Source organism: Solanum dulcamara, chromosome 5, assembly GCF_947179165.1.
Source record: "Solanum dulcamara chromosome 5, daSolDulc1.2, whole genome shotgun sequence".
NCBI classification, from domain to species: domain Eukaryota; kingdom Viridiplantae; phylum Streptophyta; class Magnoliopsida; order Solanales; family Solanaceae; genus Solanum; species Solanum dulcamara.
In genome coordinates this window covers 19,995,017-20,010,847 of record NC_077241.1, presented here as the reverse complement: position 1 = coordinate 20,010,847, position 15,831 = coordinate 19,995,017, and the positions used below count along the sequence as shown (strand labels likewise).

Genomic DNA, 15,831 nt, shown 5'->3' with positions numbered 1-15,831 from the left:
CTAGGAAATGGAATCTAATAATCTTTGTCCTACACTCCACATTATCATAACAGGAGCTAGCCATTCACTACCTATGATGACATTAAAATTGACCATCTCTAATTCCACCAGGTCTAAAGAGGTGTGATAATTGACAATCTCTACTGTGCAGCCTCGAAAGACTCTCCTAGCAATAATAGACTCACCAATTAGTGTAGACATATTAAAAGGCATATGTAATGAATCTACTATTATACATAACTTCCTCACCATAAATGGAGTAACATAAGATAGAGTATAGACTAGCTCTACTAGAGCATAAACTAAATGAGAACAAACAATCAATGTATCTATCACAAAATCTAGTGACGACTCTGAGACTTGTCAGTCAGCTAGTGTATATGTATGGTTATGGACACTACCAAAACTAGATGTTCCCCCTCTCCCTTTGCCTCTACCTAGTGAAATATGAGGTCCATGCCTCATAGAATGTGCTGAGGAAGAACCTACAACTAACCCGGTCGGCTGATCCATACCACCTTGACCTATGGTCGGGCAGTTCCTCTATGCATTCCCCTTCTGTGCATAAATATAAAAACATGTGGAACCCTACCTCCATCTCCCAAAATACATCCTACCATAAGTAACACAATGCGGCGAGTCTGACTTGGCCTGGCCTGAACTTCTACGGTGCTAAAAGCCTGATGTTGTGAACCCTCGCATGGTCCTGGTTGTCCTAGAAGATCAATTCTACTACCCTAGAACTATTATGGTGGATGTCAAGGTGGCCTACTAGAATATCGAGGCCTAGGAGCACCCTTGAACTCTCCCTGTGTACTAGCAGGCAACCTAAATTTATGACACATCCATATTATCATATTGTCTAGTGGTAGTGCAAGCATCAATATAGTCTGAAACAAGACTTTCCAAATATCTACGTATTTTTTCATACATTGTATCAATAAATTTTGAAGCATATGTAGCCAAATATTCAAATATCAGCCCATACTCTTGGACACTCATATTGCCCTATCAGAGGTTCCTAAACTAATCTACTCGGGCATCCTGAATATCTAGAGGCAAATAGCGATCAAGAAAATCTTTTGTAAAGTTATCCCAAGAGGGTAGAGGGAATAGAATCTGCAGAAGTGGAAGTTACTTGCTGCAGCTTTAAATTGCGGTGTCCCTTATTTCCCCCTTGATCTCTCCCAACTCTCGTACCACAATAGTGCAACATCACACAATCAAAATGGTGCTAATTCAACTGACTCAAATGACTCAGTCGTTGAGGCATGCATGACGCCGAAGATACTATAAAGCTAATCGAAGAAGTGTTGAGCGTCCTCTCTGAGATATGTCCCTGTAAACTGTAGAGGATTTAAGAAAAGAAAATCTTGAACTTCTAGGCCCTTTTGAAGGTCCAACAACATTTGGCGCAACTGGCTGGTGTTGTGTAGCTACTAACTGCGCTAACATACACACTGAACTCTTGCAGTCCTGATTTGATGGAACATGAGGAGTTAGAGGTGGTATTGTTGGTGGAGTTAGGGGTCCCATATCCCTCAGGGGCTCATGAGGTAGCGGAGAAACTAGGGGTTGAGAAGGTACCTCTCATTAGGTCTCGAAATAGGCTATCTCTTCAGGTGGTACCTTGTATGCAGCGTCACCTATAGTTGTATCTAGACTTTGGCTATCTGAGGTATATCTGGTGTCAGCCATCTCTCTCTGTATACAAATACCAATTATAAGCCCAAAAATTCAATCCTTAAGACACATCTCTATAGCATAAGGTGAGAAAAAGAAGGATAACCATTATAACCTGCCCTGTAGCTTCTTGCTTATAAAATGTGGTGCACAACTCATTTATAAACAAGACTCTACTACGGCTATCAGACTCCTGAGTATATGACATTTCTCTGATACTAAGTTTGTCACACCCCAACTCAAGGGGCGCAATTGGCACCTAATGCCAAAACTCAGACCTTAGCCAACCCTGCTGAAACATTTGGTACTAGCGCATAGCATCTACACGCAATCAAGAAAAGAAAAAAGTATATCATGTCTTAAAAATAAACCCCCAACCGGAAAGGCCCCTATCAACAACCCTGTAATAAAAACGGTTACTCCCAACAATTCATATAAGGAAATAGCAAACTAGCACTCAAGTCCTATTAGAGTCATCAAATACACCATGATATCTAGGAAAGTATAAATGCTATGTGGGCCATCAAGGCTCCATGATACCTATACAGAAGCTAAAAATAGCTATAGATCAAGACAATGCACCAAACAACCATCATACTTCAACAATGAACAAACAAGACCAACATGGCCAACAATGTGGCTATACAACCCAACACACTAGTCTGCAAGCCTCTAAAAATAGTAAAGATTAGTTGGGATGGGGACCCAGTCTACCCAAAACTATATACAACAAAAGCCAACAAACCTCCAAACTTTGGCTTCTCCAAAAGAAAGAGGCTAGCCAACCTGATAGAAGTCATATATGTTGTTGAGGAGGTTAATAGAGTCATTTATCAAGACATGCATGCATGAATGCAGTACCCCCGAGCAATGGGATATCAGTACAACATAATGTACTGATATAATAGGAAATAGACTAACTGAGCAGGTATCATAGTATACTAAAGGTTGAACCCAGCGGTAGCCCCCTAAAGTTGGCACCAACTTTCTCTTAGATACCTGAACTAAGCTTTGTTCATTTTAGACACCTTATGTCGGGCCCCGATGTGTCATTTTGATAATTTTGGCTAATTTGGAGCATGCTGTGTATTGCACGATATCTAAGCACGTGAAATTTGTTATATATATAATTTATTTTCTTTTTCCTCCTTCTTTTTCACTTTTTATCTCTTCCATCAACTCCACCTTCCACCACCACATGTCCACCATTTCTCTTCATCTACCCTTTCTTTAATACCACCGGGATCACCCATCTCCAACATTTACTTTTTTTTCCTCCACCACAAGAACCACCCAAATTCCACTCTTACAATCCATCTATAACAATAATTCAAAAAATTAAATCTGGATCTAAAATAATTTTCAATGAAACTTCATTTTCATATGTCCACAACTTGAAAATTCTTATTTAATAAAAACTATATAATTATTTTTTCACACTTTATTTAATGTTCTCACAAAATTATCACAAAAAAATACAGTGATAAGAAATTAAGTACGGATCGGGGGAGTGTGAAGTTGATTGTAAAAAAAGTTGAAGATAGTGAATGAGTTTTTCGAATTTGTGAAGAAGGGAGCTTTGTCGTTAAGATCCGGAGAATTCTCATCTTTCATTCTTGGAGAATATGTTTCTATGCCCTACTTTTCGTCTTGTCCCTTGAATCTTTTCAACAGTAAAGTTTCTCAAAAAATTTTGGTCCCGAAAAAAAGGTTGAAATAAATATTTGAGTTCTAAATTTTGATTAAAATGAACGATACTGATGTATTTGTGTTGCAATTCTTGATTTAAACATTGTTCCATCACTTTGGATTGAAATATTTGAGATGAAAATTTGAAGACTCCATTAAAGCTCATTTAAGCTTCTTGCAAAATAAACCCAGAAATGATTTTGTTAAAATAGATTTTATTTTTCTTTGAAGATTTCATTAAAGCTCATTTGAAGATTCTTGCAAAATAAACCCAAAATGATTTTGTTAAAATATGTTTTACTTTTCTTTACCAAAAAATAGTTATTTAAAAATTAGTTTGAACACAAATTACAAATATCATCATTTAATTTGACATTTTAAACGTCATTCGCGAGTGTAAAACACACACACATTATATTTTGCTGACTATAAAAAAATGTCAAAATGACACAGCAGGAGCTAACATAAGGTGTCTAAAATGAATAAAGCTTAGTTAAAGTGTCTAAGTAAAAATTGATGCCAACTTTAGGGGGCCACCGATGGATTCATCCAATACTAAAGGTAAGTAGGTAAGGAAGTTAAAAATAAGATAAGCATGCTAACATGCTCCTGAATCTAAACATACCAAAAATAATCAAACAATAACTAACCAGGCCCCCATAAGCTCAAAAGGTATAAACAACAAACAAGACCACCTACATTGGCCCTCATAAGCCAAGAAGGTGTCAATTCAATGTATATACCCATATCAGTAGTCCCCTATCCCTATGGACAGTAACATAGCCTTCTTAGGCATCAATATATAGCAGCATAGGAAAAGATTACATAGCCCTATTAGGAAACAACATAGCCCCATAGGTAATGATCCCATAGCCCTCTTAGAAAACGACATAGCCCTATCGGCAAAGATCATATAGCCCTCTTTGGAAATAACTTGTCCTATAGGCAAAGATCCTATAGCCCTCTTAGACAACAACATAGCCTCGTACGCAAAGATCAAATAGCTCTCTTAGGCAACCACATAGTAGGCAACTCATAGACCTCTTAGGAAAGATATTACATTCCTCCAGCTAATAACAATAGCCCCAAGGGAAGCAATAAGAATTCAGTAGGCCAAAAGCGAGCAACATAGTTATAAATAATCTATACGAATAATTTCTAAGTCGTGACCAACATAGGGACGCTACTGAAAAAATAAGAATCTTAACAAGGGAAAATTTTAGTAACTCAAATAGCCAACAATCATGGCTAGAGCTTATCAATGATAACAACGGCCTTCTTGTATTGCTCCTAAGCATTAAAGAAACATGTCAAAAGAAGAAAATAGCCTTAGCATACCTTTTTCGATGAGTTCAAGTGTCTTATCGATTATACTTGAACCCCCCATTAGATACTACAATAAAGAAGGACCATAATCAACACGTAAAATATAAAACACGATGACAGTCGATAAAAGATAAGGATTTCCATCATAAATTACTATTTGCGGCTTACTCAAGCTAGAATTAATGAAAGAAGAGTCTTACATTGATCTTAAGCTTGTAAGTAGATCAAAACCTCATAACGCAGTAAATCCCTACTGCCACAACCTCCTTTGAACTACGCCACATAATCCACAAAGAAGACTACCAAAATGATGAGCTCGAGATGTAAAGAAATTTCTGTTAAAGATCTAAGATGAGATTATCAATGTCTATGAATGATTTAAAGGTGTAATTCTCTAATTTTGGTGGATTTGTATAAACTAAAAATGAGTTAAAATGAAGAAGATGGGATCTTTATAACCTTCCACCGACCTAGTGGCCCATAGCCGCTCCTATTGAACGATCATTATAAATACGAATATCTTTCTATTTTGAAGTGGTATGGATGAACGGTTTGATGCGTTAGAAACTAGACTCATAGTTCTTTGATTTGATAGGTTGTAGGTCTTCTAACTCTTTATATATTGGGATAAAATCTCTAAGACATTTGGCCCAAATTTTAGAGAAATATTTAAAAAGGAACTTGCGATAACTTTCGCCAACTTTTATTTTTCAACTTGCTCGACATCAAAACTTAATACACGAACCTTGAACAATTAAAAAAATTCATACCATATCATTCTTAATTTATTAATCACTTTTTATATTTTCATGAAGGTACAAGTTAATTTAGACATTTCAAAAAGGCAGGGTGTTATACAAAATATCAAGAAAGGAAAGACATTATTGCACATATGAACATATTTGATATGGACATGCAATCTGCAATCATTCTCAATCAAAGAATCATTACAAATCCTTGATTAAATGAAATACCCTTGGATATTTCTTTTAGAGCAAAGAGTTAGTCCATAAAAATCAATCTTAGTAATAGAAGAAGTCTGCGTACTTCACTTGAACTGATGTACTATCTTTCTAAAAACCTTTTGTAAAGCATTGTACTCTCTCTGTCTACAATTGTAAGACAAAACGATAAAGAACAGATAGTGTGAGTTATACAAGTGGAGGTTGTGTCTAGGAAGTAAAGTCTGTTAGAAGTCAAGAATCACAACCGTTGTACCCACAAGTCACAAGAAGCTCTAAAGGAAACTCTTGTAATCCAAGGGGACTAGACTAGGAATCACATCAGTCATCCGAACTAGTATAAAATTATATGTTTCATTTACTTTCATGCTTTATCTTTATTTATCATTTGTCATAATTACTTGCAGAAAAGTCGACTCCCTTCTATGAGTAGTCAACTAAGGAAGAGTTTTTTAAATTCAGTTTTGACATGATTTTAGGGCTCTTGAGACAAATGTAATGATTTAGTTTCAATACAATTTATTTTATATCATGAAGCATGCATTGTTGAGTCTGAGAGTGAAAGGATATACTGATTCACTTTGTCACAAGTTTAAAATACCTGATGTCGTGTCCTGCTTTCTATGGAATAAAAAGAACACATGTTGTGATCCTAGTACTTTTTAGTTTAGGGTGGGTTACCTACGTATGATTGTGATCACAGTAAGTTTGCTCAGAGGTTTGAAGTATTTGACCACTTTAAAACTGGAACAAGCAATGATTCATCATTTCAACATTAAAATATTAGGTTTTATTATGTTCGTAATAACATAACATAGGCTAAAGTAATTCACGTGGCAGTAGAAGAAAATTTGGAGGTATTTGAACCTTTCTTGGTTGAGCCTGTAACATCAAGAAATCCTAGCCTAATTAGACCCTTAATGAAAATCTGAGGTTTGGAGTTCTGCAGTTTTTGAGATTTACGAGCATCATCGATGGACCGTAGATGGAATCACGGATCGTAAATAAGGCTCGTATCAGTCCCTGACATAGTGAAAAATTCTCTTTGAATTTATATGGACGGTGTTTATGGCTCATATAAAGAACCATGGACCATGGACAATATCTGTAGAAAAAGTTTAGAGATCAATGGTACCCTAAAATTTATGAGCGGAAAATACGGTTCGTACAATCATTTATGAGTCATAGATCGACTGTAGTTCAAAAGTACTAAAACCCTATTTGTGTCTGACTTTTACAAAATTATTCTACTGCCCGTAAAAATATATATGGACCGTAGATTAGAATCGTAGATCAACTCCTGAAACTTAACCTTGTCGGATTTCACGATCTAACAGGACGACTCATAAAGAGTGCTCGTAAACCAAAAGTTCTAAAACCCCAGAAATCTGGCCGCCTACTTTCCAGAAGAGGCTTCTACTGCCCGTAGAAGTTTCTTCATACCATAGATGGTCTCGTAGATGGAACTTCCTAGTTTTAATAAAGGTTATTCTAATCTTTTCCAAAACCTTCTAAGCCTAAACTCCAATTATTTTATACCTAATTAAGGTCCTTATCAATATTATTCTATCGATTTGCTCTCATAATCACTCGCAAGACTTAGAGCAAGATTCAAGAGGAGAATTATAGGGTTTCCAGCATCTTCTTCAAGCTTCTTCAAGAACGTCATTCTTCTAGGAATGTAAGGCTATTCATAGTGTTGGGCTAAGTTCGTCGTCACGCCCTACATATAAATTCATTCAGTAAGATTTAAAGTTGGGGTTTCTACCCCAAGTTTCATGAATTTCGAATTGGCCTTTATATCTTATCATTGAATTTCGATTCTTATCATTGAGATTATAGTTCTTCATGTATTTCTAATTCATTAATTATTGTTCATGCTTAATCTGTCACATGAACTATATTTATTGAGAAGTGTTGATAGTTTTGCATAAATATATCATGCATTAATTTTCAGTTAAATTAAAGTTCAAGTATTTTAAGTTATCAGTTGGATAAGAGTTTTGAAACTTGAGTTATTTCAAATGCATTAGTTTATTTTGAAAAGAGTATAGCTACTTGAAAGAAAGCATTATCAGTTTCGAGAAAGCAATTTCAGCCAATTAAAGTTTTGTTCAGTTCAGTTTAAAGAAAGCATTTTGAGCAAAGACTCCAAGTATCAAATTTTCAGTTTTCTTTTAAAGTGGGACATCTTTATAGCTATTGAGCATAGTGCATGTTTGAGAGAATTATTGAGCCTCGATTTGGGTACGAGTTAAGATGACTCAAACCCCATAACATGTGCCGCCAACGTTAATAGAATAGCATCGTTGGTTCGGACAACTCCTCAACCAGGGGCTTTTTTGATGGATCCATAAGGTAAATTGTTGTCCCTTACCCTAACAAGGTATTGCATGGCCCTGGAACATGGCAAAACATTGTAACATCATAATGCACATGGTGATGGTTGTCGGTTAGAGAAACTCCCCAAGAAAAGTTAAGTTATTATTTAGTAATTTTATTATTACATTATCTCAGTTGTAAAGCTTTACTTTATTTTATTACACTTGCATTGCTTTACTTTCAGTCAAAATATTTGAACTAAGCTTATTCAGTTCAATTATTTGTTTCATTCAGCCTTATTACATACCGTACATTCCATGTTTTGATGACATTCGACGCTAATGCAAACATAGGTGTTTAGGATCATCAATAGGCACTCTGTTGAGATCTTCTTCTCTCAGCATAGTTGGTGAGACCTCTTTGCTTTCGGAGGGCTCCATTTATTTACATCTTTTAGTACCAATAGACAATTAGTTCTTTGTTTAGGTCGTCGTGGGTCTTGTCCCGACACCTATACAATTTAGTAGAGGCTTCAAGGACAAAGTTAGTGAGTCAATTCAGTCATTAGCATTCAAAAGTTTTAAACATTTATTATTATTATTATTATTATTATTATTATTATTATTATTATTATTATTATTATTATTATTATTATTATTATTATTATTTCAGACTTTTGCATGAGATATTTTTAAATGTACATTTTATAAAGCTTCGGCATTTATATTTAGCCTTCCACTCAGTAGTCAGCCAGGCCAATGTTTTGCTGGAAATCAACAATGATTTTCGAGTGCCGACCACGTCCAGAGTTTAGGCTCGGGGCGTGACAGAGCCCTAGTCTGGAAGTATAGAAAGTGTGAAATTTCTTCAAAGAGATGTGTTATAGGAGTTGTATAGGCCTGACATGTATGTATGAGATCACAACTCAAACGACCACTCTCGCATATGTTAAGAATTTTGGAGATGTTGTGACACAAAAGTTGAGTTGCAATTGCGCCACTCAAGGTTAGACTAGGTTGGGGGAAACTTGGGACAAGTATGTTGGAATCGCAACATTAGTGCTATGATTGGAACCTTCTTAGGCTTGTATTGTAGTAGCTATTGTTGGGAGAACAATGTTGTTATGATCTTGGAACTTCTTAGGCTAGTGAGGGTTGTAGACTTCATGTTTGTGCGGTGATCACAACAAGAGTGATGAAAGGTTTGAGTGATTTGACCACTTAGGTGAATAAGCAATGATTCATGATTTCGATGTTAAAGTAAGACTTATTATGTTCAGAATAACATAATATTGTCCAAACTCCAAAGCAACTCACCTTTGCAGTAGTAGGATGAAATTTGGAGATATTTTAACCCTTCTCTTGGTAGAGCCCCAGTATGAAAGTATGGGAAGTGTAAAAAATTTCACAAAAGGATCTATTTGTAGTTTATCTACGCATGACATGTGTAGATGTCACACAACTCATAGGATTGCGACTCAAGAACTTGGGAGATGTTAGGCCACGAAAGTTGAGTTGCAATTGTAGTGCATACGGTTTAGACTTGATTGTGAGCAGACTTAGGACAAGTACGTTGCCAAATCGTAGTATTAGGGGCTATGATGGCAACCTTCTTAGGCTTGGATTCCAGTAGATACTGCTAGGAGGACGCATGTTGTTATCTTAGCCCTCTTAGGTTAGGGAGGGTCTTGGACTCCATGTTTGGCTATGACTGCATCCAGTGTGCTGAAATTGTAGCTCTACTATGCCCAAATCACTACACTTCGCTGCCTCAGTATTCCCTCTTAGCTGTGATGGCACACAACCTTTTTTTTAATTATTATTTTGGGCTACCTCCTTAGTGTTGTGTTGCAAGTACATCCACCTCTTTTGCGGTCACAGTTAAACGTGAACTTTTGAAAACTGATACCATATTTCAAGCCTAAAGCTAATCCAAACTCTTTCATATCAACCTCAAACACATGCATTGTATCCCACGTCAAAACACACATTTATAGCCTACCAACAACTCAAAACCACCCACACTAAGCATTGTGAGAACTAAATACGCTTGAAAGAGCTCCAAAGAGTAATGCGCGTTATATTTTCCTCCATTGTTTTTTTCCAAGAATGTAAAATAAGTCATGCATGTGATGGTTAAGATATTTGAGTACGTCACAAGCATGTCACCTCTTGGCTTCCCAAGTGAAGAACCTGTTTAAACCTCAATTTGCGAATTTTCTAGTCCACACTGGCTAAGAACTTTGTAGAACTTAGTAACTGAGCTGGGAGTCGGATGACATGTGCCAGCCCATGCACATCTTCCCTAATATAATAAAACATGAAATAGCAGATATACAGATGGCAAATCCGATGGAAAAGCAAGATTGTATTAAATATATTATAAGAAACTGTCGCTAATTTTGGCGCTAAAATGAATCTAAAGCTTTTAAATGGACATCTGGTGAAAAGAAAATTTCCTTTGGTTATTTATCTATGTAGGTCAATAAGAAGTAATATATAGCTACTCCTTCAAGTGTAAACCCATTCCAGCTCAACACCATACATGGCTTTGTCGTCGTATAAAATGGTAAGGCTTCCATTGATATACACAAGTTGAGATCAGCAAGGAGAGAAATAAATTTGAACCCTATCTATCAGCCATTTGGACCCATTGCATCGATCCATTAATCTTCAAGAACATACCGATTCCTTCTAGCACCAAATGCGATCCTCTGTATGGCAATACAAAATCATGATCGTTAGAAAGATATCAGATGGAAAGAGGCGAAGAAAATTAGAGGAGCAAAAGTGCTCCACTTAACTGAAAATATTTGGGAATAGGCTTTTAATCCTGTGAGGAAACGTATGTAAGTAGCCTTTGTTGATCCATTGGTCGGTATTGATCTTATATTTGGGACTAAATACTCTGCAACCTGTAAATATAGAAGCATAAGATGAAGAGAAGTGTGGTAGGAGTGAGTAAGCTGTTCCTGGTGAAACTTAATTTCCTCCTGCCTACAATCAAGCAAATATTTTATTTTGAGGCAACAGATAGAGAATCAACTACTACTTAAGATATTGGAATTCTCACCACATCTGCTGGCTCTGCCAAAACGTTAATGAAGAACTTAGCCTGCATTATGCATTAAGCATAAAGTTGTTTTAACATTTTCTTTTTCAGAAAGATCCCAAATGAAAGAACATAAGGAACACTTAATCAGCATTCTACCTGCTTCGTGTTGGCCCCGGACATCAAAAGATCAGTCGTGACCATCCCAGGCTGCAAGTGAGTGGAATGTGTGTTCAGATAATGTAGACAAATGATAGAGAAATAAAGAGATGCCAACCATAGTCACGTTGAGAATCCAAATAAAAATAGTATTAAATAACAGGCCTAAAAGGCCTTAATTTGCCCCCCAAAAAAAACCAACAAACAAAAATAGTGTATATGACAACTTTATATTCTTTATCTCCATGATTCTAGGAACTTCTCCCTGCATTGTATTATTTGGTCTACTTACAAGAACTAACAACATTCGAGATTATTCAAAAACCAAGAAAAAAGGCCCCACAACAAAAGTGACAGTATTTGATGTATTGGTCTCTCAATATAAAATATTATAGATCTCAACCGAAGTTACATAGGTCCTCAGTCCAACTACCTCATATAGGAAATATATACGTTTTTGCAATATTTTATCTGCCGCAATTAAGTTATAATATAAAATAAAAAATTAGGTCAGTATATCTTGCAATCCATACAATATGGAAAATCAACAGCCTACAGCAATCTTTCATGTTCTCAACACAAAAGCTTTAATTTGCAGCACCATTGAGACAATCAAGAATCTACAATTTATCACCTATCATTAACATACAAACCATTCGAGGAAGTTATCAAGGTGGAAAGACAGTAAATGCATAAATTTATTGCTTGAGTACCATCAATAACAATTCAGGCATAATATCTCGGAACCCCTCCGAAACTTAACACCTTTTATTTAGTGCACATCTCCCCTTGGCTATTTGGTAGCTCCTTTTGGCCAGTACAACAACATAACTAATGAAATCCCACAAGTGGGGTCTAGGTATAGAAACTGTATGTAGACCTTATCACTACCTCGTAAATATAGAGAGACTATTTTCAAAAACCCTCGGCTTAAGTGCAACAAATCCAAGTAAAACAAAAAAAACAGTGAAAAAACATAAAAATTAATAAGAAAAGCAGTGCAAAACCTACAAAAAAGGAACAATAACAACAAAATAATACTGTGATAATCGAAACACAATAAATAACAAATGATAATAATTATCAAAAGCAAGAAAAGACAACACTCCATTACCTACTAACTTTCTTCCCTATTAAGTGACCTCCACACCTTCCTATCTAAGATCATGTTCTTGGTAATATAAAGTTGTGTCATGTCCTGTCTAATCACCTCTCTCCAATACGTTGTTGTCCTACCTCCACCTCTCCTTGTGCCCCCTATATCTAAACTCTCACACCTCCACATTGGAGCATCTACGCATGCCCAAACCATCTTAGTCTCGCTTTCCTCATTTTGTCCACCACAGATGCCACTCCCACTTTGTCCTAAATATCCTCATTTCTAATCTTGTCGCTCCTATGCCCACACATCAAACTTAGCATCCTCATTTCCACAACTTGCATCTCTGAATATGGAAGTTCTTGACAGGCCAACACTCCACCCATACAATAAAGACGGTCTAACCAACAGTCTGTAGAACTTACCTTTAATCGAAACACAATAAATACCAAATGATGATAGATATCAAAAGCAAGAACTACAAGAATAGGACTAGTACTACGACAGAGACCAACAAGCCTAAACCTTTTAAAAGCAAGACAACACTCCATTACCTACTAATTTTCTACCCTAATAAGTGATCTCTACACCTTCCTATTTAAGATCATGTCCTCAATAATATAAAGTTACGTCATGTCCTCAATAATATAAAGTTACGTTATGTCCTGTTAAATCACCTCTCCCAATACGTTTTTGTCCTACCTCTACCTCTCCTTGTACCCCCTATATCTAACCTCTCACACCTCCACATTGGGGTGTCTACGCATCTCATCGTCACATGCCCAAACCATCTTAGTCTCACTTCCCCCATCTTGTTCCCCACAGCTGTCACTCTACCTTGTCCTGAATATCCTCATTTCTAATCCTTTCGCTCCTAGTATGCCCACACATCCAACTTAGCATTCTTATTTCCACAACTTGCATCTCTGAATATGGAAGTTCTTGACTGGCTAACACTCCATCCCATACAACAAAGACGGTCTAACCAATACTCTGTAGAACTTACCTTTAAATCTAGGTGGTACATTTTTATCACTTAAGACTCCGGAGGCAAGCTCTTTTTGGTTAGTAAGGTTGATAAAAGAAATCGACAAATCAGCTTCCAAGTGAAGTATTTTTCAAATGTTAATTGTCACAGAGATATATATAATGGTTTGTTTGTTCAAACTGCGCATTTCTTTTTACTTCTTTTTAATATACCACATATTTTACCCAAACTTTATACTTCTTAAAATGAGACGATTATTTACTCAATTGTATGGCTTTTCTTTTTCTAGAAAAATTTGTAAAACAAATTTCCTAGAGCTCCATTATTTTTATACAGATAAACCTTTTTTTAGCTAAAATAATGAATTTTTAACTGTGCATTTCTTTTACTTCATATTTAGATGCTATGACAATTTGTTCAACCGTGTATTTCTTCTTTTTGGGGCAAAATATGTAAAAATAAAAACTGGATGAAACTTTTGTGTGTAGCCAAATAAAAAAAATTAGCCTAAATAATGGAGTTCCAAATATGTTTTTACAATTTGGTCTGAAAATATGAACCTAAAAAGTTAATGAATTTAAGAAGGTTAAAAAAATATATTTTATTATTACGAATGCTACATTGACAAAAATAATTCACGTGCCAAGGAATGCATCACACCTCCTTGGCTGAGGTTGTTCGGGGGGTGGAAGCTTAGGAAGGTATAATTATAAACAAAAATAGTTTTTAGTGTGCATTTGAATAAAAATAGCTTACAATAAATTAATTAGTTTACAACAAACATAGTCATGTTGTATTTACATAAGAAATAGTCAAAATCATAGGAAATATACAGTAACTATACAATATAGCTTGCCAAAAGTCATAAAAAGTATACACTAACTATACAATATAGATTATTTATACATAAGCTATAATATACATTATGATACACTCTATACAACTGTGTATACATGAATATACACCGAATATACATAAATACACACCGAATGGCCATTTTTTGTTAATTAAAATGAGTGAATGGCCATCTAATATAATTATCCCTAAAAATATCAAGTTCAAGGAGGTCCCAAAGTAATATACAAACAATTTAGGGTAGACTGTAAGTGGAATTGCATAATTTGCAGAATTAGCCCTAGGACAAACAAGATTCAGGCTTCAATATTATCACATATCAATGTCATAAATCATGAACTAGTCATAATTATTATATTAAAAGTGGATTAATAACATGTAAGATGGAATATTTTTTTGGATTTTCTATCTCAAACGTGACAACCTAAGGGATGATTTGTCCTCGTCATTAACGGGAATTTAAAATGCATATCAGAATCAAATCAGACAAAAAGAACGTGTTCAAAAGTCAGCAAAAGAAATGTAAATAACGCCCATTTCAGAATAAAAGGGTAACAAAGTAATCATAAATAATTCAAATAAAAAGACAAGCAACCTTCTCAAAAAATCCAAGCCACTATAAGATCACAAGATAAATGAAGCAGGGCATACCGACAGATTATGCACTATAACATTTTTAACATCCTGCATTTCCAATTCCGCCTGAAGAGAAATCAAGAAAATATATGATGTAATAATTCATCAAGAAATTAGACACGTTTTGAAAGAATGAAGTCCATGCCAGCGTTAAACTCTTCCAATTGCAGATTTAACGCTTTGTGCGTTGACTAATATTCTTATATAACAAAGTTGTATCTTATGATTTCAAGTTTTATGTAATTCCATTTCTCTATGGAACGGCAGCTGTAAGGGAAAATAATATAAGAAGATACATGTATCTGTTCTAATCGAGATTTTTATGTCCTTAACTAGTCTTGAGTTATCGATATCCTCTCAATCGTTCAACATTAGGGTGCCAAGCTTTAAGACCCCGAAAGTTGAAAAGTTGGGAAAACAAGAATTTGAAGAAAGTTGCAGAAAATTTTGCACCAGATGCTGACCACAGGCTGTACTCAGCACCACGGTACATGGTCAACATTTGTGCAGGTGGCAGAGTTCAGGGGAGTTGAGGGGGGGAGGATTGCGGAGGGCTCTACGGCCCATGGAGAGTTTCACAGACCGTCAAGCCTCCCGTGAACTCGACCCCCAAGACTCATTAGCCAAGGTGAGGACCACGAGACGCCCCACGGGCCGTGGTGGTCTCTGTGGAGGTCACCCCTTCAGACTCTGGTCAGAGCCTTTCACCACGGCCCGTATTGAGCTTCACGGACCATGGCGGATCCTCCGTCCGAATGAAGTTTAAGTTTAAGCTCAGGAGTTTTTGGTCTTTTCCTATATTTTCATTAATGAATGTGGACGATTTTCGGGGATTTATACTAACCTATTAACTACCATAAGCCCTCCTAACCCTCTCATTCTCACCCAAACAATCAAAATAAAAAATCCTCTCTCTAAAGGATTCTCTCAAAGAGTCTTCTTCTTCCTCAAGCAACTCAAAGGATTTCTTCAAGGTCAAAACTTCAACTCCTTGCAAATTAGGGCTCCTAAGATCAAATGTATGTGGTAATTCATCTATGGGCCCTTTCACCCATGGAATC

General features: G+C 36.0%; 1 protein-coding gene across 4 annotated transcripts in view; it reads right to left on the bottom strand.

The window, feature by feature from the left end:
• Positions 1-10,336: 10,336 nt before the first annotated feature.
• LOC129889079 (chlorophyll(ide) b reductase NOL, chloroplastic) overlaps positions 10,337-15,831 on the bottom strand; it is a 51,839-nt gene continuing 46,344 nt past the window's right edge. For all 4 annotated transcript variants that reach the window (XM_055964202.1, XM_055964203.1, XM_055964204.1 and 1 more), the window contains exons 9-13: positions 14,786-14,836; positions 11,193-11,243; positions 11,055-11,096; positions 10,786-10,896; positions 10,337-10,695 (exon numbers count right to left, since the gene is read on the bottom strand). In XM_055964202.1, coding sequence (XP_055820177.1) covers positions 10,648-10,695; positions 10,786-10,896; positions 11,055-11,096; positions 11,193-11,243; positions 14,786-14,836 — 303 coding nt within the window. In that variant the 3' untranslated portion in view covers positions 10,337-10,647. The remainder of the gene's footprint in view (positions 10,696-10,785; positions 10,897-11,054; positions 11,097-11,192; positions 11,244-14,785; positions 14,837-15,831) is intronic.